This window comes from Crinia signifera, chromosome 5 (genome assembly GCF_055691185.1).
Source record: "Crinia signifera chromosome 5, ASM5569118v1, whole genome shotgun sequence".
NCBI lineage: Eukaryota > Metazoa > Chordata > Amphibia > Anura > Myobatrachidae > Crinia > Crinia signifera.
Genome location: NC_139221.1, coordinates 206,181,842 through 206,207,664, shown reverse-complemented (window position 1 = coordinate 206,207,664; position 25,823 = coordinate 206,181,842). Strand labels below are relative to the sequence as shown.

The 25,823-nt window shown below is 41.8% G+C and overlaps 1 protein-coding gene across 3 annotated transcripts in view; it reads left to right on the top strand.

The window, feature by feature from the left end:
* Nucleotides 1-25,823, top strand: part of DPY19L1 (dpy-19 like C-mannosyltransferase 1) — a 296,815-nt gene that overhangs the window by 249,591 nt on the left and 21,401 nt on the right. For all 3 annotated transcript variants that reach the window (XM_083188462.1, XM_083188460.1, XM_083188459.1), the window contains one exon: nt 24,400-24,574. In XM_083188462.1, the coding sequence (XP_083044588.1) occupies nt 24,400-24,574 (175 nt within the window). The remainder of the gene's footprint in view (nt 1-24,399; nt 24,575-25,823) is intronic.

Sequence of the window (25,823 nt, the reverse complement as noted above, 5' to 3'; positions counted from 1 at the left end):
CCCCACACTGCCCTGTGCCTCTGGGAGCAGGCAGGTGGCAGTAGGAGTGTGGATGCAGCGGTGCGGCCTGCGCAGCTTAACCTCGGACTATCAGGTTGCACAGAGCCGCATGCAGAGTCGGGAACTGCAGGACAGCGCAGTCTAATACCAAAATTGGCCACCCTATCTGCAGCCCAGCATCGGCATTTGCAAATTTTGCTAAGTTTTCTGCACTTGTGAGTAACAATACATCCTATAGTAATTACCATAGATTTTTATATCTAACTGAATAACAAAATCCCAGTAGCTGACTGAAATATTTTGTGTTGCAAGAAAATAAAAATACCATTTTTAATTAGTTATGCCCCTATCTCTACTCGGCTACTTCTTTTGGGTGGCTGGTATAAATATCTGCTTCTCTGTAAATGCCATGCTCTTTAGTAGAAGTCTAGGACCGTTAGGGCAAACCAGCTGCATCTCAGAAATATCTTTTTTTTTTGTCTCGCACTTAATCCATTTCAGTTTTCCTTTTTTTTTTTTTTTTTTTTAAATCTGTTTATTGAACAATTTTTCAATTTTACAAGAAACAGAAAGAATATCGTACAGTAAGTCTCAACAATTACATGTACCATAGAGGGATAGAATCGAGTAATAGACATGCATTTGAATATCAATTGGTGTATCGGATATAATAGCATTTGAATTCTACAGGCAATTAAAGTCTTATATCAGCTGCTAATATCATAGTTAACAGTATTGAATTGTACATGCCTCTAGGCACATAATAGACATTAGATTTACTATTATTGAAATAAGCACAATCAGAAGTATACATATAGACAAAAGGTGAACACATAAGGGCAGGTTAGGGAAGGGGGGGGGGTATTATATTCTGTATATCAGTAATCATTCCTCCTAGTGCATCTAGTGTGCTCCTTTATAGTAATGGATTGTCCTTATCAGACAGTAGAAACAGGTTAGTTAAGCATTCCTAGAGAGTTGCCTGTGTAGAGCCCATTCAGTGTTGTCGAAAATACTAAAAATATGTTTCTGAGTATTTTGGTCGAGTGTTTCGATATATTTACCCCATACCTTATAGTATTTGGTTATGCCAGTTTCTATATTTGGGGTCGTGGCGGTTCTCCTATCGAAATATAGAAGCTGAAGTAGCTTGCCCTGTACTTCGCCCAGAGTTGGGGAAGAATGGGAGACCCAATGTTTCAATATTATCTTTTTTGCAACTGTAACATAAATAGTTATCCATGGTGTCAGTTGACGATGTTGAGGAGCCAATTCCCAATTGCAGAAGTTTGCACAGAGGCAAGCCAACGGATCTGGATGAACTCGTATTTGGAACCTTGTATAGATGTTGCCTAATATTTTATTCCAAAATTGGCGAATCTTCCTACATTCCCAAAAACAATGAAAGAAAGAGGCTTTGGAAACGTGGCATTTCGGACATTCTCCCGTGACTGAAGGTACGAAACGTGAGAGGCATGCTGGAGATATATATGCTCTTTGAATGGATTTAATATGCACCTCCTGTAAGTATGCTGAGCCAAGTATTTTAAGAGTTTTTTCATAATGAGAGCTGAGGCTGGCGGATGAGGGCAATGAGGGGATGTCAGTCAACCATTGATCATATAGTTTAGACCACCTGGTATCGCACATATTTTTTGACAGAAGGTGGTAATATGGTTTTAGCCTGAAGGTGTTGACACTGTTATTATTCAAGAGCCTTTGTAAAGGGTCCGAGGTTAGAATATTAGTATCTGGTTGCCATGAATACTTTAGTGAATGTAAATAATGCCGGACTTGCAAGTACATAAAGAAATGCTGTTGTGGCAAGGAGTACTCATCGCGAAGTTGTGCAAATGATTTAATAACGCCCCCGGGGTCAAACACTTTGGATGCGTCGGAGAGGCCTTTTTCTCTCCAGAGATCAAATGCCCTTGAAGTTAATGAAGGGGGGAAATTGGGGTTACCCCAGAGAGGGATTCTCTGTGTGAGAAGGTGATTCCTGCCTAGTTTACGATTTATAGTCAGCCATGCCTTGAAGATATCGTGAAAAAGAATATTATTTAATATATGTTTGGGTATGGCTGATCTTTTTGAGTGGAGCAAGGCGCTCGGGGAATATGGGTGAAATAGTGCAGAATCTAGTTCAGAATTAGTAAAATAGCTGGTACCATTGATCCAATCAGACGCACATCTCAGTAGGGTTGTGGTATTATACATTTCAAAATCTGGAATTCCAACTCCACCAAAGCATTTGGGGGCAGATAATTTGGAGAAAGCAATTCTAGGTCTTTTGCCGCACCATATGAAATCTGTCATTGCTTTACGTAGTTTTCGCAGGTCTGTTTTGTTGAGAGCATAGGGTAACATCTGCAATAAGTAGAAAATTTTGGGGAAAATTACGCTTTGTAGGGCTGAAATTCTGCCTAGTAGTGATATTGGAAGAAGTTTCCAGCTAGAGAGAAGTGTGGTGATCTTGGATATGAGAGGAGTGTAGTTTATAGTGTAAGTAGAAGAGAGTGATTTTGGAGTGAGTATCCCCAGATATTTAATATGCGAGGTTGTCTTGGTGAAGGGTAAGGAGGAGATGTAGTCCATTTCTCGAGGGCCTATGTTAGATAATAATAAAAGTTCAGATTTAGAGTAATTTACCCGATAGCCTGATTTGGAGCCAAAGGAGTCTATGAGACGGATTATTGCAGGGATTGAACTATTAGGTTTGGAAATAAACAATAACATATCGTCTGCAAAAAGGGATAGTTTTAGTTCAAGGGGGCCTACCTGAATTCCTGAATATAGTTCAGAATTTCTTAAAGCTATGGCTAGTGGTTCCAATGCAATGGCAAATAGTAGCGGGGATAGTGGGCAGCCTTGTCTAGTGCCTTTACAAATTTCAAAGGGTTCGGAGAGGTATCCATTACATGTGATTTGTGTGTGAGGGGCATGATTAATGAGATGGAGGATAGAAATGAAGTGAGAAGGGAAGCCAAATTTAATTAATGTGTCATATAGGTGAGACCATTCTACGAGGTCGAATGCTTTCTCAGCATCTAGAGAAAGTATCATAGGATTTTGTGTATCACACGAGGAGGTAGTGGTTGTGGAAGCAGAGATAGCACTGAGAACCTTTCTCACATTTAGTTCAGAATGACGACCTGATATAAAACCGGTTTGATCCGGATGAATTATAGTGGGTAAGATGAGTTTCAGCCTTTCAGAAATAATTTTTGTAAATAATTTATAATCTAAATTTAGAAGTGATATGGGACGGTATGAACCGGGTAAAGACCAATCTCTACCAGGTTTTGGTAAAACCCGTAGGATGGCTGAGTTAAAGTGTAAGGGGGGGGTAGCAGTATTCATTAAAGAATTAAAGAAAGAGGTAAGAATTGGGGTGATGCGTGTGCAAAGGAGTCTATAAAAATGGCCACTATAACCGTCAGGTCCTGGGGCTTTATCACATTTTAATTGTTTTATTGCCCTCTCTACTTCCTCGTCGGTAATCGGGGTAATTAAGGATTGTGATTGTTCAGACTTGACGGTGGGGTAAGTGAGTGAGGACCAAAAATCGTCAGATAGAGGGGGAAGGGAAGGGGGGGGGGAGGATTTGGGAGGGGGGCCTGAGTACAAATCTGAATAAAATGAATGTAGTACATTTGCCGTCTCTAGGTCGTTAGTAGTTAGGGTCCCCTGAGGTGATTTTAACGGAAGAATTTGTGAGGATGGACGGGATCCCTGCAGTAAGTTTGAAAGTAATTTCCCTGTTTTGTTACCTAATTTGTGGAAGCGGTAGCTAGTGTGGAAAAGGTGTCTATCTCCCATTGATTGCATGTGGGCATCATATGCAGTTTTAGTATTTAGATATATCTGCTTGTTTGAATCTGTGGGGGATGTTTTATAATGTTCGAAAGCCGTGGAAAGTTCATTTTGTAAGGACAGATACTGTGTGGAATATTTCTTTTTTATATTGACCACATATGAGATGATTTCCCCTCTAATTACTGTCTTAGCTGTCATCCAAAACAGACCTGGGTCAGACTCAATGTGTGATTTATTCTCTTCTAAGAAAGAATCCCAAACAGTTTCCAATCGACTACGAAATTTTGTGGATTTAGCTAGGTAAGATGGAAATTTCCACAATCCAGGTTTATTAAGTGGGGGTAGTAGTCTTAATGTGACCGATATAAGGGCATGATCAGAGAGTGCAATTGGATCAATGGTTGCCATAGTGACCAGGGGGAATAGAACCTGAGATAGTAGTATATAATCGATCCTGGAGAGTGTGGAGTGAGCAGCGGAGAGACAAGTAAAGTCTCTCTCTGTGGGGTTTAATGCTCTCCAAGCATCTACCATCTGTAAGGAATGTGAAAACGCTGGTATTCCTAGTTTTGGTAGGGAGGGAGTGTTTCTAGTGGTATTGGATCTATCTAGAATTGGCGAGGAGATTAGATTAAAATCTCCACATACTATTAACGGCAAAGGCGCCTTCGGGAGCAATAAAGCTATTAATTTTTGTAGAAATGTTCTAGAATATTTGTTGGGGGCATAGACATTGCAAACTACCACAGGTTTATTAGCAATTTGTAGCGATAGAACTAGAAATCTACCCTCTGGGTCCGTAATCACTTCCACAACTTCATGGGGGATATTTGATTTGATTAAAGTGACAACCCCTCTTGCTTTAGAGTTATAGGGGCTTGCGCCCAATACCTTCCAGCCAAGCATGTTGAGTTTTTGTATTTCCGATGTTATCAGGTGCGTTTCCTGCAGGCATGCCAGCTGTATCTCACTTTTGTTCAGACACAGGAGAATTTTCCGACGCTTCACAGGGGAGTTGAAGCCGGCAACGTTCCAAGATCCGATCTTCAAGTTAGCCATTTAATGCTATGAGGATATAGTAGAGCAGAGTACACATGAAAATGCATCTAGGATATTCACTTAAATAGGGAAAGAGGAGGGAGGGAAGAAGACAAACAGACAGGGAAAGAACTGTAAACTTATTTACAAGAGGCCAATATGGATATTTCAGCCACTCATCATATACAGACAACCCGATCTTAAGATAATAGTGGTTTCTAACGATGATGGGTGGCAGACTTCCGGGATAACATATAGTTATAATTAGTATTATAGTTGCCCAGGTTGGGGACCATGGGCCGAAATGTAAAGATAAAGATAACTCGGGCATGGAGCGTGAGCAGGATATGGGTATTTTCCATCCTCTCCGCCAGTCGTGTAAAGATAAGAAAAATTGGGCCTGGAAACGGCCTGCAAAGTATCTTTATAATATTCTCACAGTTTCCTAAACCTAACCGAACAATCAATAAGTGATTTAGTATATAACCAAGTTGCTAGTATATAAATATAAAGCTATGGGTTTTCGTTTGTTAATTAATAGCCCCTATGATTTATATATCTAGCATGAGTTTGTAGCAATGAAGAAATTAGAAGCTTACATCAGGATCTTGAACCCTTTGAATATGAAGATCAAATAAGAAATGAGCCTGTTTTAAACACAGAAATTAGTAAACCACACTATATATACACGTGATAAGTGGACTAAATAAGGGAAATGGAGGGGAGGGGGGGGGGGGGATATGTGTGGATAAATGTATTCCAGGGTCGATAACCAGAAACATAAGAGAGCACATGTCTTCGCCCAGTTGTAAATGGAAACTGTCTTATGTGAAGAGTCTAATAGCCTGGGCAGTTTGGGCGACTAAGTTGCCTTGGGGGATTAGGAAGGAATGTATGTTCTTGTCGCGGTTATGTCCACAAATGGGGGGGTTAACGGGGCAGGCGAATGAATGAATAACCTCCAGTGTGGTTTTGGAAGGTGTTCAGGGTGGGTGGGAGGTAGAAGTTGCAGGGGCCTTCGGGTCACTTATGTCTTGATCCTGCAGGTCAGTGAAGGAGTGGTCTCTCAAGTATGCTTCGGCATCTGATGGAGATAAGAAGTCCTTGTGGGAAGAGCCTTCGTATATACGTAAACGTGCTGGATATAACAAACCAAATTTGCGGTTCTCAGCAACTAGACGGGAGCAAACAGGTGAAAAAGCTTTACGAGCCTTAGTCAGCTCCACAGAGTAGTCCTGGAAAATGTATAGTCTATTGCCTTCCCACTTTATTTCTTTGAGACGTCGTGATGCAGACCAAATGATTTGCTTATGCAAGTAATTTAGGCATTTAAACAATGTGACCCGGGGTCTGGGTTTATTAGGAGAAGGGACAGGGCCCACTCGGTGAGCTCGTTCGATCACCATATCCCTGCATTCTTGATCAATTCCTAAAATGGACGGTAGGGTATTGCGGATGAAGTGTGCCAATGCTGGCCCTTTAATTGATTCTGGCAATCCCACTAGACGAATATTATTCCTTCGGGATCTATTTTCTATGTCGTCCAGTTTGTTCCAGATATGATAGTGCTCAGTCGTAATGTTCTTTACTGAGTGCTGCAGGTCTGCAATGTCATGTGTGGCCACTCCAAGCTGATTTTCAGTCAGAGTGACACGTTGGGTCAGGGCTTTAAGCTGAGTGGTGATGTCAGCCACTGCTTGCTTTAACAGGGGAGCCATGGTATTTGTAATGGCAGCAACTACTTCTCCATATGACACAGGGGCGTCTGGGGAGCGCGGTACCTGTATGCTGGAATCCTGTGACTCTGCAGCTGATTTCTTTGATGCTGGAGCCGCCGCATGAGACCCGGCGTCGGACGCCATATTGCCTTCAGCTCGGCGTTTCTCCTGTCTTTGCTGGAGCGCAGGAGCAGCGGGCGTGGGAGGCTTACACTTGTCCATCTGATGCCGGACAATCAGCTAGCAGTAGCGGTGAGTCAGCGGTCCCTTGGAAGCTGTCTAGCAGCCGTGAGAACGGTGTTTGCTGGCGGGTATGGACGGAGCTGAGGTGCCCTGCTCCTTACTCCATAAGCCCGGAACCGGAAGTCTCTAGTTTTCCTTTTTTTAAACAACACTTCCCCATTTAACTATCAGCTTTTCTGTTTTGGATCATATTTGTTTCTAAAATCCTAAAGTGTTATATTTGTTCCTAAGTTCAATTTATGAACAAATAATTCTATGTTTTATTTTTTTAAACTTTCAAGTTGGGGGTAGCTCTAATGTAAATGTTTTTGGTACAAGATAGGACTTCTAGATTAGTTCTGTCAATTCATATATCCTATGTAGATGACTTGAACAGTTTGAATGATATGCATCTACAAATGCTATTATTACCTCTTTCTGACTTCTGAAAAAAAAAGTGGGTACTTGTTTCCTAGCACGGCGCCCACGATTTTGATTGTATTGATCGGGTCGGAAAAATCGCGTCGAGCGCATTGAATGCCAACTAAATCGCATGCGATGCGATGCGATCGACGCGATTTTACATTGGAATCAATGAAAATGGTCCCTGAGAGCCAATTTTACATTGAATTCAATGTAAAAAGCCCCCAAACCCCCCATTTTAATAGCAAACACCCCCCCCCCCCCCCCCCCCGATGGGTGAAATGGCCCTCCATTGTTAATGCCATCCCGAAGCGTGGTGAGCGCAGCGAGCCCGCGAGGGGCGGCGGTACGCGTTCTCCGACCTTTTCATACCCCCACTATCCACGTCGGCGTGGAGCTGATTTTATATAGTGTGGCGAGCGCAGCGAGCCCGAAGCATGGCGAGCGGACGCGCATAACTTCACAGGTATACACGTCCCCTCGCAGGGCTCACTGCGCTCGCCACACTTCGGGCTCGGTGGTTCGCTGCGCTCGCCACACTATATAAAATCAACTCCACGCCGACGTGGATAGTGGGGCTATGAAAAGCCCCGTACCGCCGCCCCTCGTGGACTCGCTGCGCTCGCCACGCTTCGGGTTGTCGTCAATAGTGGGGTGGCGTTAACAATGGGGGGGCATTAACCATACTTTATAACCATATACAATGAGAAATTGGCCATATTGGCCCATTTCCCATTGTTCCCTATGTAAAATCGCGTTGACCACGTCAAATGCATCGCGGCCCATTATAATGGGCCGCGACTGACGCGATCAATCCGATTTTAACTTTAAAAATCATTTACCATTATTCTCTATGGGAAAATCGCGTTGATCGCGTCGGTCGCATCGCGGTCCATTATAATGGGCCGCGATGGACCCGATCAACGCTATTTTCTCTTTTACCGGCAAATACACTGGTGATTGACAGAAAATCGGGTCCATTGCGTAGATCACATGCCTTAAGTACCTTAAACTTAAGGCATGCGATCAACCCGACGGGCGCCGTGCTAGGAAACAAGTACCAAAAAATGTGGGGCCAAATGTAATAGGTTGAAAGTTTCAGAAAGTGAGAGATTTTGGGAGAGTTGGTTTTGCAGTGCAATTGATTGCGGCTTTAAAAAAAGGGGGAAAACTCTCCCAAAATCTCTCACTTTCTGAAACTCTCACCCTATTAAATATGGCCCGTGGTCTTTTCACTCATTGCTTCACAACTGTTCCTGCCAGTATAATTTGCATTCAAATATTTGATACTTGTGTAGTTTCACGGCAGCAGTTACGTAGTAAGCGTAGCGTCCCTGTCAGAATCAGCGTAGTGTTCCTGCGGCCAGTATAGTCCGCGTCCATGTCAGAATCAGCGTAGTGTTCCCGTGGCTCACTTAAGTAGTTAGTGTAGTCAATAGAGCGTGTTCCGCGTGGCCGCTTAAAAAGTTAGCATAGTCAGTCAGGCATCCTTGTCAGTATCCGCTTTATGTCCCCACCCGTTCGCGGGCTAGCTGGAGCTTACGTAGTTAGCGTAGTCAGTCAGCGTTAGTCTAGTCAGTCAGCGCTTATTACATTGTGTGGGAAACTTTGACGCGTCCTTCCGACTTGTTCATACCACCACTATCCACGTTGGCACGGAGTTGATTTCGTAAAAAGCGCACGAGCCACCGAGCTAGAAGCGTGGCGAACTCCAATGTGGAAAGTGGGGGTATGAACAAGTCGGGAGGACACGTACCACGTCCGCTCGCCACACTTTGGGCTGGCGTGGATAGTGGGGGTTTCAAAAGGAGGCATTTGCCATTATGTAACATGGAGCACTGGCAAATGCGTACTTTATTGTGCAGGAGACGCACTTGCACACCGCACTCCCCCTTTGTGCAGGAGGCGCACGTGCTACCAAACCTCTGTCAGCAGGGTTGCCATACCCTGCCGAAATACTTACTGAGACGCACAAGCGTCTGAGATGCTCCTGCGTCTCAGACAGATGGAGCACCTCTCCAAGCGGCACCCGCTTGCCAGCGGTGAAGGGATCGCGCGGATGCCATCGCTGTGTGAGAGGCAATCACTAGGCTTGCCAGGGACAGAATTGCAGCTCCCGGGGACAGTACGGTGACTACACTAACTACTGTGGAGACACTATGCTTACTATACTAGGCAGCCGTTGGGCTACGCTAATAATGTAGCTTCAAACATAGTGTAGGCTGCCACCGTGAAACTACACAAGTACCAAATAATTTTTCAGAATATAAAAGAAAATCAATATACATTTCTTTAAAATTGAATTGCTTTTGGATCCCTTTCCATTTTTTCTATAAGTCACAGCATAACCTTACATAGCACGCTCCTGCTACCATCCCTAGACAATGAGTGAGGGTAGCCACTACTGGTAGCAGTGTTACTACTAATATTAGGGGGCTGGCACAAGTTATAAATGAGGGTAGCAGAAACCAGTGCTACTGCTGCCAGTTACATAAATCGAGTGAAGCAGCAGGGATTTACAGCAGACAATGGGGGAAGTTTGAGAACCACTGCTTTAGAATATCCTCAATATGGTGTTTACCTGCCAAATATTACTTGTAAGTCTTTTCATGTGTACAGTATGTAGAATTTGAATAGTAACACAGCATAATACTGTAACTTGCTTTCAAATATTTACTGTTAATTAACTATGCAATTTACCTTTAACATTAAGTCAATATATTCCATTTTCTTTCTTTTACACACCTTTACAAATTCTATAATGTTTCCTATCTGAAGTATAATTACAATATAAATTGAAAACCTGTTTGTTTAAAAGGATTCATTATCTTTCAAGTGAAGTGGAATGGTAGTGGAGGTGTGAATGTAGATAATCATCTTGTATTAGTCTCACATTTGGGAAGTGATAAAAATCTATGCTCTTACAGCAGATGTCTTTCATTTCAAACTTTGTAAATACTTTTTTACCATTTTTTAAAGTTGTTTGTTAAAACATAGGTTATTTTTTTATTTTTCTAATAGGACAGCTTTAATAAAATTGGTGCCAAAAATGTTAAGTGAAAAATAAGTTTTAAAGATGCTCCAATAATTGTCTTGCACATTAAACAGATAGATGAATAAATAACAAATAGCTAAGTATGTTATCCGTGGTTTGCTCTATTATCAGCATATTACATACCTGTAGTGACAGTCTTCTGAGCAGCTTTGCAAGTATAATCGTCACACATACTGTACTGCCAGTAGGATGTGCTTACTCACTGTGGTCATTAAAATATCATGGATTTTGGCTCGGAATGATAATATGGTGTCAATGTTGCACCAAAATGTGTCCATAATGACAGTTAACCTAAATAATGACTTTGGCATCCATAACAGATGGAAAAGGGCACACTGTAACAACTGATTTTTCTCAGCAATGTTATATCTTTACAGTCCAATGCAAATAAGCTTTTACTCCAACTCTTAAAATAATGTTTTTTTAATTATATTAACATTGGTATTCCTTACTTATACATATACAGTGTTTAAAAAAAAAAAAAGGTGAAGGAAACATTGTCAATCACACATCTGACATTGCTTATGGTGCTGCAGGGTATGCAGAAACATCCTTTATTGTGATTAGCCACTACCCCTGTTTGTCTGAACATTTTGACCCAAGAACGGAAAGCTTGTTTGGTGGTGCAGGTCTCTGGAAATTGTCCTTGTACCCAGTTGTTTAGGCCGGCCAGGGAAGGCCAGCCATTCCATCCTTTAATATTCCACACAACATGCATGTTCTTGTATGGTTTACTGTGTCATAACGGCTGTCGCTGTCACTGAACTGCTGTAAAACATAAGAAGCTCATGCAAGCTTCAGTTACCTCTTTATTTATTTTTTTAAACACCCTGATTAACCAACATCTAGTCAGGCTCAAGAGCCCTATCGTTAGTAGCAGATCCAATGGTGAGCCACTTTAAAATAAGAACATTAACATTGTTCAACATTGAATATAGACCATTTTGGAATAAAATAAATAAAAGTACTTATGTATTTGCTGGGCGCCCAGCGTAAGAAAGTCACATCGCATGCGTTTTTTGCATGCAATGCGATTGTCCTATGTAATTTATTCACTGCTCTCTGGCCTTGGGCGGTGCGATGAGATCGCATCGCATGCGATCGCACCGCACATAACATCGCATGTGATTTTATAGGTTGCAATGCAATTTAATGTACTATACACTTGTATGACATACAATGAGATTTAGGCACCCCCACCCCCCACTATCCGAAGCATGGCGAGCGGCGGCGGAACACGTCCTCCCGACCTTTTCATACACCCATGATCCACGGCGGCATGGACTTGATGTTATATAGTGTGGGGAGCGCAGCGAGCCACCGAATCCGAAGCGTGGCAAGCGCACACGAATTACGTTACATGTATTCCACCTCCCCTCATGGGGCTCGCTGCTCTCACCACGCTTTGGGCTCGGTGGCTCGCTGCACTCGCCACACTATATAAAATCAGATCCACGCCAACGTGGATAGTGGGGGTATGAAAAGGTCGGGAGGACGCATTCCACTACGCTCGCCATGCTTCGGTTTGGTTTGAATAGTAGGGGGGGGGGGTGCCTAAATCCCATTGTATGTCATACAAGTGTATAGTACATTAAATGGCACCGCACCCTATAAAATCGCATGTGATGCGATCTCATTGCACCACCCAAGGCCAGAGAGCAGTGAATAAATTACATAGGAAAATCGCATGCGATGCGATTTCCCTACGGTGCGTACGTATGTTAATTGGGCGCCCAAAAAAAAATTACAATTTTAACCAGATTGTTCTGAATTGCAAAAAAAAAAATATTTGCACTGCAAAAGTTTAATAGATCCAATTAGTAGGGATAGTCCCAGGAAAAATCAACCATAAAAAGTGACAGTTTTACGACTAGCCCACATTCCTGACATTCCTGACATTCCTGATCATATTGATATGAACTGGCGATGCTTTGATATCGTTTCACATTAAAGGATGTCTGTTTTGAATCGCTTGTCACGGAATGCTGCGACCCAAAACAAGAGAATGAAAGAGAGCTATTACGATGTATTAAAGCCAGGTAGTTATAGCGGTATTGATAAATATTATGAAGCGGTTAAAAATAAATTTAAAAGAAGCGATGTAAGAAAATGGTTACAAGAGCAAGACGCATACACATTGCACAAGCCGGCGAGAAAAAACTATAAAAGGAATATGATCTGCGTGTCGGGGATAAATCAACAATGGCAATGTGATTTGGTGTCGCTCATAGATCTGGCAATACACAATGATGGTATTAAATATATATTAACTATCATCGATATATTCAGTAAGCGGGCCTGGGCCGTGAGCCTTCCCGCTAAGAACGCTACAACCGTCGCTAAGGCTTTTGAAAAAATATTCCAACAGGGGGATGTGCCTAAGAAGCTGCAAACCGACAACGGTAAAGAGTTTCTAAACAAAGTCCTAAAAAAGTTGTTAGAAAAATTTGGAATACAACATTTCACAACCAATAATGATGTGAAAGCCGCTGTTATAGAGCGTTTCAATAGGACTTTAAAAACGCGAATGTGGCGGTATTTCACGGCAAAGAATACCTACAGATATATAGATGTTTTACAAGATTTCATATCCAGTTATAATAGCACTTATCATAGAACGATCAAGTGTGCGCCAAGTGCCGTGAATGATTCTAACGTGTTGAGAGTCTTCAAGGCGACGTACGGCGATTACTTTAAAAGTAAGAAAACACCCATTTGTTTAGCTAACGGCGACCACGTACGCATTTCCAAATATAAGGACATATTTCAGAAAGGTTACGAACAGAATTTTTCTGAGGAAATATTTGTAATATGCGGCGTAAACACTAAAGGGGTTAAGCCGCTTTACAAGCTGGTGGACCTATACGGCGAAGCTATAACCGGTAGTTTTTATCCAGAGGAGTTACAAAGCATACCAAAAAATTATAATAGGGTTTACAAAGTGGAAAAGATTTTAAAAAATAAGACGGTCAGAGGGGCGAAATATGCACTAGTTAAGTGGCGCGGATACCCCACAAAATTCAACAGTTGGGTCGCAGCATCGGAGATAAAGGATATATAAACAAAGGGAGAGATGGATGACAAACCGTTCTACATAACGTTGCCGAGCAACGCCTCGGCCGATACCTTTCCACAAAACAAGATTTCTGAGTATACGACAAAACTAGCGAAGCCAATAGACTTAAACGGCGAATGGGAAGTAGCTCTTACAGAAATACAATACCCCCACACCTGGAATACAATCGATGTACAAGATTGTGTGTTGAAAATAACAAGGTGGGATGAAGCGAACAGTTCAGCCACAAGGGTATGCATTAAACCGGGGTATTATGAAACTATGGATGCGATAATCGATGCGTGCAATGTTGAAATTGCCCGGCAAAAACTGGATGGCGGTTTAAAATTATGGTACGATCCGCTTGAACGATCCGTATTTTTTGAAAATAAGATGATGTACCATATAACGGCCAGCCCTAAACTGACGAGGATACTGGGGTTGCAACCTAAAACAAATTCTTTAAAACCGTGCGCAGACATCACCGGCGGCCAGTATATGTTGTTCGTGTACGCGGATATTATCGAGCATCAGAGGGTAGGCGATAGTTATGTACCGCTGCTGCGGACTGTGGCAATAAAGGGGCGTAACAACGAAATGATCACTATACGATACGAGAAACCCGATTACGTACCTTTGTGCAAAACGCATTTTGATACTATAGACATAGAGATAAAGAACGACCAAAACGAGAACATTTCATTTAAGTTTGGGAAAGCGAACGTGAAACTACACTTCAGACGACGCAAAACCGAATTTTATTAAATAGCATGGTCGCCATAAAAAATTATGGCGATCCGGCGCTCTATGCGCAATATTATAAAACTCAAGCCGGCAGCGGTTTACCAGGCTTTCACGGCAGCGCCTATATGTACGGCTGTGGGTTAGGCGGTATTTTCCGAAGCCTATTCAGAAAAGCAGTGCCTCTTTTCAGAAGAGGTCTGGAGTTGGCAAAACCCCACGTGAAGAATGCAGCCCGCAATATAGCAAAAGACGTCATAGGCCAAGCCACAACCGCCGTTGTGAACAGATTACACGAAGCAAATCAAGCGAAGCAAGATGGGGCCGGTTTAGTTTATACGAGGAAAGGGGCGGTTAAAAGAAAACGTAAGCGCTCAACACAACTACCTCCTTGGTGCATGCCCCTTTTAAACAATAACCGGGGCAAGCGCAACTTAGATAAAAAAAGGAAGCCGAAGAGAAGGGCTGGCGATATTTTTTAAGAATGTCTTTCATACACAACGAATCCATGGAATGCGCAAAATCCGAGCTTGACCTTTTTGATGTGCCCCCAACGCAAACCAGCGTAGAGAAAAGTCTATACGTGGAAGTTCAACCTTTAGCTGCGTTATCCGAGACCGCTCCGCTAGAATTCTACATAGCGGCCAGCGGCGAACACTACTACGACCTGAACAACACGCTGCTGTACGTGACCTGTAAGATCGTACGGCCCGATAACACGGCAATACCGCAAGCGGCACGGGTCGCTCTTATTAATTATCCCATAGCGACTTTATTCAGCCAAGTGGATGTTTCTTTGGGCGATAGACTCATATCACAATCCAATAATCTTTACGCCTATAGAGCGTACATCGAGACCATTTTGAATTATAGCTCAGACGCTTTATCCACAAAACACACAACAGGATTGTTTTACAAAGATGTGGCTGGAGAACACAACACCAGAACCCTGGATGGTCTAAATACTGGGTTTATAAAAAGAGCAAGAGCAACGGCGCAAAGTCGAACGGTGGAACTGTTGGGGCCGCTACACTGCGATCTTTTTCATCAACATAAGTTGATCTTAAACGCTGTTGATTTGAAGATAAAACTCACCAGAAACAAAGACTCTTTCTGTTTAATGTCCATGGAAGCGGATCCCTTTAAAATTCAGATTGTCGCTGCGTCCCTGTTTGTGAAAAGAGTCCAGGTCTCACCGGCCGTCCGGATCGGCCACGCCCAGGCTTTGTTAACCGGGAATGCTAAGTACTCCATAGACCGAGTTGGCATGAAGATATATAGTGTGCCGATCGGTAGTCGGGTGTTTAATTTAGAAAATCTGTTTTTAGGCCAAGTACCAAAAACGGTTATAGCCGCATTTGTAGACAACGAAGCATTTTCTGGAGCCTATGACAGGAACCCTCTACGTTTTGAACATAAAAACGTAAACTTTGCATCCCTATACCTGGATGGAACACCGCATCCGGCTAAGCCGTTTCAACCAGACTTTGAACATGGTAATGCGGTTCGTGAGTACATGTCGCTCATACAGATCACAAATAAGCAGAAATCAGACTCCGGTATACTAATCGACCGTGAAGAGTACCTCAACGGCTACACTTTATTCGCTTTTGATCTGTCGCCTGAACAGGAATGCGCAGAACACCTATCCCTAATCAGAACAGGGAATCTACGTGCCGAATTCCGCTTTGCTGAAGCGCTAGACCGGACTGTCAATGTGATTATTTATGCTTTATTTGATAATATCATCGAAATTAATCAAAGACGTGATGTGCTGTATGATTATCTATAAATGAGATAAATAACTTTTATATTTTTCGTATATTTTAACAACTGCCATTACACAGCCGCAAGATGAACACATTGCAGATAAATTGCATACTGTACGCAGACCCAACAACCCGAATATGCTTTAAAGGGACTTATCCGTATGATATGCTGCCTAACTGTAAACTGCCGCAATACCCCAGTGCCTTTGTAATCAATACGCATAACAGCAGGCAACCGGGGGAGCACTGGTTGGCCGTTTATTTTAACGAAAGGCGCGAATGTTACTTTTTTGATTCTTACGGCCTAGCACCCGACAGCGCCCTATTCCCAAAGCCTATAATACAGTTTTTAAAAGCGAATTCAAAAAGTATTTACCATCAAAATAGTCAGTTGCAAGATGTTAACAGCACCGTTTGCGGCCACTATTGTATATACTTTATATTTTACATGTGTAAAAATTACAAATATTCAGATGTACTGTCCCGTTTTACCGGTGATACAAAACATAATGACCGTTTCATTTCAAACTTTGTAAGACGCCTACCACGAAGCCATTGTTTGAGCCATTACATGTTTAAATATGTACAGGCTTGTGTAACTTGTAACCAACGCTGTGTTTAAAGCATTTTATGTACAATGCTTCATAAATATGGTGATTATAATAAACAACATTGTTTTTAACTTTATAACGTGTTATTGTGTGATTCTTACAATTACTTGATTAGAAACAAAGACCAAAACGTTGAATTTCTAAATCAGAAATATATTTTATTGTTTCATGAAAAACAAAATTACAGTGAAATAAAAGCTGTAACAAATATAACTCTTCACGCGTTTTATGTACAACAAGTCATAACTATATTGATTCTAACATGAGGAAGGATTGTCATCATACAAACATCATAATACAAAATATTCACACAAAAGTTAATGTATAAAACAACATAAATAATTTATAAGTTATAGGTTCAACCACTGCGATTCCTGAAATAAATTTACGGATCTTTTCCTAGGTAACAAGTAGCCGTGTTGCGTTGTTAGCCCCGGGGGACTTAAAACATTTATACGACTTTTTTGATAGTTTTGTTTCGGAGTGTCAGCGATTAAAGAATCATCAGAGTCAGCGAAGGCCGCTGCTTTTAAACGGTCAAGCTGCAGTCTATTTGAGGCATTACCAACGACTGTGGATGGTATATTCAATTCAGCCATAGCGCGCATAAACTCGGGCCAACCGTTAGGCATCTTATGAAGCGATACGCTGTGATTTTGTGTGATGCCTCTTATCAAATCGATCATGTTGGAACCGGGTACAGTGTTCCCCTTATACAAAAACACGCCTTTATCATTCCAATTTGTGATGTGTTTAGAGCGAGACATCTTGCTCATTAGTATTTCACAGTTTTTTTTATACCTCGAATTAACACCATTCAAAACATCTTGATAAACTGTGTCGGCTGCATCAGTTTGCACGGCATTAAATGTTTCAGCATCAGCATTTGCGCCGGGTGATAAAAGGGTTAAAGTTGACATTTCTCTATCAGTCTGTTTACTCAACACCAGATATCTCTGTAAAACGGCAGTGTATCGGTTCGCCTTTTCGTATTCTGATAATGCATTATTATGTAGTATGCTTATGATCTCCGCATCTAGACCTTGCGTGGCTGTTTTACGTATATCGTCGTTACTCGGTTTGTTGTGTAAACGGTCTATCTGCTGCTGAGGCACCAGATACATTTTCTCAGCAAATTCCATCAACGATTAGATAGCAGCCCTGTTATTAAAGGAATAGCAAAACCAAGCAGCGATCCAATAAAGCCGCCCGACTGTTTCACCAGACGTTTCTTTTTGCCAATGGCGCATTTCTTATTACAAAGTGATTTTATAAGGGCCTTTTTCTTTTTAAGATAGTTCAATTGCCGTTGTGACAAGGGTATTTTACCTTTAAGCGTATTGAGAGCAATCTCACAGATAGCAGTCACCAAATCATTTGAAGCGTTTGATAAAATAGTGTTTCTTTGGGTCGGCTTCGCTTTTATCAGCATTTTTAAAAGCGCCCAATTGCGGCGTATCCGGGTCGACATGTTCACCTTTGATAGATAAATGATGAATGACTAAAGTTTGTACGGTTATAGCTATTTAGAACCGCGTTTCTTAACGACATAAGCAACCGGTGTGTCGGGTGGGAATAAGCCGCTTCGTAAACGATAATCGTCAAGAGCGTTGTTTCTTAAATCAACCAGTAAATAGCCATAAGGTGGTTCCGTAGCAGATTCAAATGCTTCGATGAAAAATCGATGTCTCGACGGATACATTTGCCTAGCCAGAATGCCCACCTGCATTTTATCCCTGGGGTTTTTGAACAGGACCATATATTTTGTGTTTAAATGTATAGTCCTGCTCTTTTTACCTTGACAAAATAAATGATTTGGTGACTGCTATCTGTGAGATTGCTCTCAATACGCTTAAAGGTAAAATACCCTTGTCACAACGGCAATTGAACTATCTTAAAAAGAAGAAGGCCCTTATAAAATCACTTTGTAATAAGAAATGCGCCATTGGCAAAAAGAAACGTCTGGTGAAACAGTCGGGCGGCTTTATTGGATCGCTGCTTGGTTTTGCTATTCCTTTAATAACAGGGCTGCTATCTAATCGTTGATGGAATTTGCTGAAAAAAAAATGTATCTGGTGCCTCAGCAGCAGATAGACCGTTTACACAACAAACCGAGTAACGACGATATACGTAAAACAGCCACGCAAGGTCTAGATGCGGAGATCATAAGCATACTACATAATAATGCATTATCAGAATACGAAAAGGCGAACCGATACACTGCCGTTTTACAGAGATATCTGGTGTTGAGTAAACAGACTGATAGAGAAATGTCAACTTTAACCCTTTTATCACCCGGCGCAAATGCTGATGCTGAATCATTTAATGCCGTGCAAACTGATGCAGCCGACACAGTTTATCAAGATGTTTTGAATGGTGTTAATTCGAGGTATAAAAAAAACTGTGAAATACTAATGAGCAAGATGTCTCGCTCTAAACACATCACAAATTGGAATGATAAAGGCGTGTTTTTGTATAAGGGGAACACTGTACCCGGTTCCAACATGATCGATTTGATAAGAGGCATCACACAAAATCACAGCGTATCGCTTCATAAGATGCCTAACGGTTGGCCCGAGTTTATGCGCGCTATGGCTGAATTGAATATACCATCCACAGTCGTTGGTAATGCCTCAAATAGACTGCAGCTTGACCGTTTAAAAGCAGCGGCCTTCGCTGACTCTGATGATTCTTTAATCGCTGACACTCCGAAACAAAACTATCAAAAAAGTCGTATAAATGTTTTAAGTCCCCCGGGGCTAACAACGCAACACGGCTACTTGTTACCTAGGAAAAGATCCGTAAATTTATTTCAGGAATCGCAGTGGTTGAACCTATAACTTATAAATTATTTATGTTGTTTTATACATTAACTTTTGTGTGAATATTTTGTATTATGATGTTTGTATGATGACAATCCTTCCTCATGTTAGAATCAATATAGTTATGACTTGTTGTACATAAAACGCGTGAAGAGTTATATTTGTTACAGCTTTTATTTCACTGTAATTTTGTTTTTCATGAAACAATAAAATATATTTCTGATTTAGAAATTCAACGTTTTGGTCTTTGTTTCTAATCAAGTAATTGTAAGAATCACACAATAACACGTTATAAAGTTAAAAACAATGTTGTTTATTATAATCACCATATTTATGAAGCATTGTACATAAAATGCTTTAAACACAGCGTTGGTTACAAGTTACACAAGCCTGTACATATTTAAACGTGTAATGGCTCAAACAATGGCTTCGTGGTAGGCGTCTTACAAAGTTTGAAATGAAACGGTCATTATGTTTTGTATCACCGGTAAAACGGGACAGTACATCTGAATATTTGTAATTTTTACACATGTAAAATATAAAGTATATACAATAGTGGCCGCAAACGGTGCTGTTAACATCTTGCAACTGACTATTTTGATGGTAAATACTTTTTGAATTCGCTTTTAAAAACTGTATTATAGGCTTTGGGAATAGGGCGCTGTCGGGTGCTAGGCCGTAAGAATCAAAAAAGTAACATTCGCGCCTTTCGTTAAAATAAACGGCCAACCAGTGCTCCCCCGGTTGCCTGCTGTTATGCGTATTGATTACAAAGGCACTGGGGTATTGCGGCAGTTTACAGTTAGGCAGCATATCATACGGATAAGTCCCTTTAAAGCATATTCGGGTTGTTGGGTCTGCGTACAGTATGCAATTTATCTGCAATGTGTTCATCTTGCGGCTGTGTAATGGCAGTTGTTAAAATATACGAAAAATATAAAAGTTATTTATCTCATTTATAGATAATCATACAGCACATCACGTCTTTGATTAATTTCGATGATATTATCAAATAAAGCATAAATAATCACATTGACAGTCCGGTCTAGCGCTTCAGCAAAGCGGAATTCGGCACGTAGATTCCCTGTTCTGATTAGGGATAGGTGTTCTGCGCATTCCTGTTCAGGCGACAGATCAAAAGCGAATAAAGTGTAGCCGTTGAGGTACTCTTCACGGTCGATTAGTATACCGGAGTCTGATTTCTGCTTATTTGTGATCTGTATGAGCGACATGTACTCACGAACCGCATTACCATGTTCAAAGTCTGGTTGAAACGGCTTAGCCGGATGCGGTGTTCCATCCAGGTATAGGGATGCAAAGTTTACGTTTTTATGTTCAAAACGTAGAGGGTTCCTGTCATAGGCTCCAGAAAATGCTTCGTTGTCTACAAATGCGGCTATAACCGTTTTTGGTACTTGGCCTAAAAACAGATTTTTTAAATTAAACACCCGACTACCGATCGGCACACTATATATCTTCATGCCAACTCGGTCTATGGAGTACTTAGCATTCCCGGTTAACAAAGCCTGGGCGTGGCCGATCCGGACGGCCGGTGAGACCTGGACTCTTTTCACAAACAGGGACGCAGCGACAATCTGAATTTTAAAGGGATCCGCTTCCATGGACATTAAACAGAAAGAGTCTTTGTTTCTGGTGAGTTTTATCTTCAAATCAACAGCGTTTAAGATCAACTTATGTTGATGAAAAAGATCGCAGTGTAGCGGCCCCAACAGTTCCACCGTTCGACTTTGCGCCGTTGCTCTTGCTCTTTTTATAAACCCAGTATTTAGACCATCCAGGGTTCTGGTGTTGTGTTCTCCAGCCACATCTTTGTAAAACAATCCTGTTGTGTGTTTTGTGGATAAAGCGTCTGAGCTATAATTCAAAATGGTCTCGATGTACGCTCTATAGGCGTAAAGATTATTGGATTGTGATATGAGTCTATCGCCCAAAGAAACATCCACTTGGCTGAATAAAGTCGCTATGGGATAATTAATAAGAGCGACCCGTGCCGCTTGCGGTATTGCCGTGTTATCGGGCCGTACGATCTTACAGGTCACGTTCAGGTCGTAGTAGTGTTCGCCGCTGGCCGCTATGTAGAATTCTAGCGGAGCGGTCTCGGATAACGCAGCTAAAGGTTGAACTTCCACGTATAGACTTTTCTCTACGCTGGTTTGCGTTGGGGGCACATCAAAAAGGTCAAGCTCGGATTTTGCGCATTCCATGGATTCGTTGTGTATGAAAGACATTCTTAAAAAATATCGCCAGCCCTTCTCTTCGGCTTCCTTTTTTTATCTAAGTTGCGCTTGCCCCGGTTATTGTTTAAAAGGGGCATGCACCAAGGAGGTAGTTGTGTTGAGCGCTTACGTTTTCTTTTAACCGCCCCTTTCCTCGTATAAACTAAACCGGCCCCATCTTGCTTCGCTTGATTTGCTTCGTGTAATCTGTTCACAACGGCGGTTGTGGCTTGGCCTATGACGTCTTTTGCTATATTGCGGGCTGCATTCTTCACGTGGGGTTTTGCCAACTCCAGACCTCTTCTGAAAAGAGGCACTGCTTTTCTGAATAGGCTTCGGAAAATACTGCCTAACCCACAGCCGTACATATAGGCGCTGCCGTGAAAGCCTGGTAAACCGCTGCCGGCTTGAGTTTTATAATATTGCGCATAGAGCGCCGGATCGCCATAATTTTTTATGGCGACCATGCTATTTAATAAAATTCGGTTTTGCGTCGTCTGAAGTGTAGTTTCACGTTCGCTTTCCCAAACTTAAATGAAATGTTCTCGTTTTGGTCGTTCTTTATCTCTATGTCTATAGTATCAAAATGCGTTTTGCACAAAGGTACGTAATCGGGTTTCTCGTATCGTATAGTGATCATTTCGTTGTTACGCCCCTTTATTGCCACAGTCCGCAGCAGCGGTACATAACTATCGCCTACCCTCTGATGCTCGATAATATCCGCGTACACGAACAACATATACTGGCCGCCGGTGATGTCTGCGCACGGTTTTAAAGAATTTGTTTTAGGTTGCAACCCCAGTATCCTCGTCAGTTTAGGGCTGGCCGTTATATGGTACATCATCTTATTTTCAAAAAATACGGATCGTTCAAGCGGATCGTACCATAATTTTAAACCGCCATCCAGTTTTTGCCGGGCAATTTCAACATTGCACGCATCGATTATCGCATCCATAGTTTCATAATACCCCGGTTTAATGCATACCCTTGTGGCTGAACTGTTCGCTTCATCCCACCTTGTTATTTTCAACACACAATCTTGTACATCGATTGTATTCCAGGTGTGGGGGTATTGTATTTCTGTAAGAGCTACTTCCCATTCGCCGTTTAAGTCTATTGGCTTCGCTAGTTTTGTCGTATACTCAGAAATCTTGTTTTGTGGAAAGGTATCGGCCGAGGCGTTGCTCGGCAACGTTATGTAGAACGGTTTGTCATCCATCTCTCCCTTTGTTTATATATCCTTTATCTCCGATGCTGCGACCCAACTGTTGAATTTTGTGGGGTATCCGCGCCACTTAACTAGTGCATATTTCGCCCCTCTGACCGTCTTATTTTTTAAAATCTTTTCCACTTTGTAAACCCTATTATAATTTTTTGGTATGCTTTGTAACTCCTCTGGATAAAAACTACCGGTTATAGCTTCGCCGTATAGGTCCACCAGCTTGTAAAGCGGCTTAACCCCTTTAGTGTTTACGCCGCATATTACAAATATTTCCTCAGAAAAATTCTGATTGTAACCTTTCTGAAATATGTCCTTATATTTGGAAATGCGTACGTGGTCGCCGTTAGCTAAACAAATGGGTGTTTTCTTACTTTTAAAGTAATCGCCGTACGTCGCCTTGAAGACTCTCAACACGTTAGAATCATTCACGGCACTTGGCGCACACTTGATCGTTCTATGATAAGTGCTATTATAACTGGATATGAAATCTTGTAAAACATCTATATATCTGTAGGTATTCTTTGCCGTGAAATACCGCCACATTCGCGTTTTTAAAGTCCTATTGAAACGCTCTATAACAGCGGCTTTCACATCATTATTGGTTGTGAAATGTTGTATTCCAAATTTTTCTAACAACTTTTTTAGGACTTTGTTTAGAAACTCTTTACCGTTGTCGGTTTGCAGCTTCTTAGGCACATCCCCCTGTTGGAATATTTTTTCAAAAGCCTTAGCGACGGTTGTAGCGTTCTTAGCGGGAAGGCTCACGGCCCAGGCCCGCTTACTGAATATATCGATGATAGTTAATATATATTTAATACCATCATTGTGTATTGCCAGATCTATGAGCGACACCAAATCACATTGCCATTGTTGATTTATCCCCGACACGCAGATCATATTCCTTTTATAGTTTTTTCTCGCCGGCTTGTGCAATGTGTATGCGTCTTGCTCTTGTAACCATTTTCTTACATCGCTTCTTTTAAATTTATTTTTAACCGCTTCATAATATTTATCAATACCGCTATAACTACCTGGCTTTAATACATCGTAATAGCTCTCTTTCATTCTCTTGTTTTGGGTCGCAGCATTCCGTGACAAGCGATTCAAAACAGACATCCTTTAATGTGAAACGATATCAAAGCATCGCCAGTTCATATCAATATGATCAGGAATGTCAGGAATGTCAGGAATGTGGGCTAGTCGTAAAACTGTCACTTTTTATGGTTGATTTTTCCTGGGACTATCCCTACTCCAATTAAATAGAAATGAAGACACTCAAAAGAGACTTTAAAATAAAATGTATCCCAGGATAGGTTTAGGAATGCCATTATTGATTATGTCTTCAGTTAATGAGATTTTCAAAAACAGCCTCCCTGTTTTTTCTTGCTTAAAAATAGCATTGCTGTACTCTACAACTTACTTGTCACTTTTTGTATTGATGTTGCAGGGGACTTTATAGTACAAAGGAGGGCAGTTTGAGATGAAACCTAGAAAATTAATGTATTCTTTATATAGTTTGAAAGAAAATAAGATTACACTGCAAGATTTCCATCTTAAAATGCTTCATTGAAACATACTAAATCTATTGTTTATACTGTATATTTTCTGTTGTGTTATCCTTTATTTATATTGGTAAAGATTTAATATCATTTTTAATTATAACATTATAGCTCTTTGAGTGGATCAACAACAGAGTCCGTCTTCCTTTTTTCATCACTGTCATATTGATCTTGATGTCCGTACAAGGGATTAGCAACATTCAAAGTCAACTGAGCATAAAAGGAGAGTTTAGCAACATAGCTCAGGAAGAACTATTGGAGTGGATCAAATTCAGTACAAAGCCAAGTAAGTTTTTTTTTTATCATTTTTACTATTTTTACTCCTAAGCTCTTTGATATTTTGATTTAATAACAATTTCCATACTTGTGTAATGGAAATCCACATGTTAAATTAATACAAAAAAAACTAAGTAGATACCTTTAGTAAAATATACAGTGAAAGAATTCTGAGCCTAATTCAGAGCTGAGACTCTAAGATCGTATCCTAGATTCAGTGGATTAATGTGTTAGTTTGTAATTTGCTGTACCACACAAGGAAAAGGGGCTGCAAATGAAAGTCGTTAAATTTGAGGCTACTACTCATTTCTCAGTGCGGTACTTGTGAGTTATCCGGGCTGCCGATTTTTTCAAATCATGGGCATCGCGTCGGTCGTGGCCGTTATAAGGAGCCGCGACGCGATGCCCGCGATTTCCCATAGACAGTAATGTTAAAAGACACGATGGACCCGATTTCCGACCCGATTCCCCATAGACAGTAATGTTAAAAGACGCGATGGACCCGAATTCCCATAGACAGCAATGTTAAAATAAAATGACAATGTGAAATTGGCCAATATGGGCAATATGGGCATTTCACATTGGATATGTTTTAAAAAAAAATGTTTCATGGCCCCCCACCACCGTTAACGCCACCCTGCTATTGACGCCAACCCGAAGCGTGGCGAGCGTAGCGAGCCCGCGAGGGGCGGCGGTACGCGTCCTCCGACCTTTTCATACCCCTACTATCCACTAGGGCGTGGAGTGAGAATAGAATAGTGTGGCGAGCGCAGCGAGCCACCGAGCCCGAAGCGTGGCGAGCGGACGCGGACACCTGTGAAGCCCGCAAGGGCACGCGGATGCCTGTGAAGGTATCCGCATCCCCACGCGGGGCTCGCTGCGCTCGCCACGCTTCGGGCTCGGTGGCTCGCTGCGCTCGCCACACTATTCTATTCTCACTCCACGCCCTAGTGGATAGTAGGGGTATGAAAAGGTCGGAGGACGCGTACCGCCGCCCCTCGCGGGCTCGCTGCGCTCGCCACGCTTCGGGTTGGCGTCAATAGCGGGGTGGCATTAACGGTGGTGGGGGGCCATGAAACTTTTTTTTAAAACATATCCAATGTGAAATGCCCATATTGGCCAATTTCACATTGTCATTTTATTTTAACATTGCTGTCTATGGGAAATCAGGGCCATCGCGTCTTTTAACATTACTGTCTATGGGAAATCGCGGGCATCGCGTCGCGGCCCCTTATAACGGCCACGACCGACGCGATGCC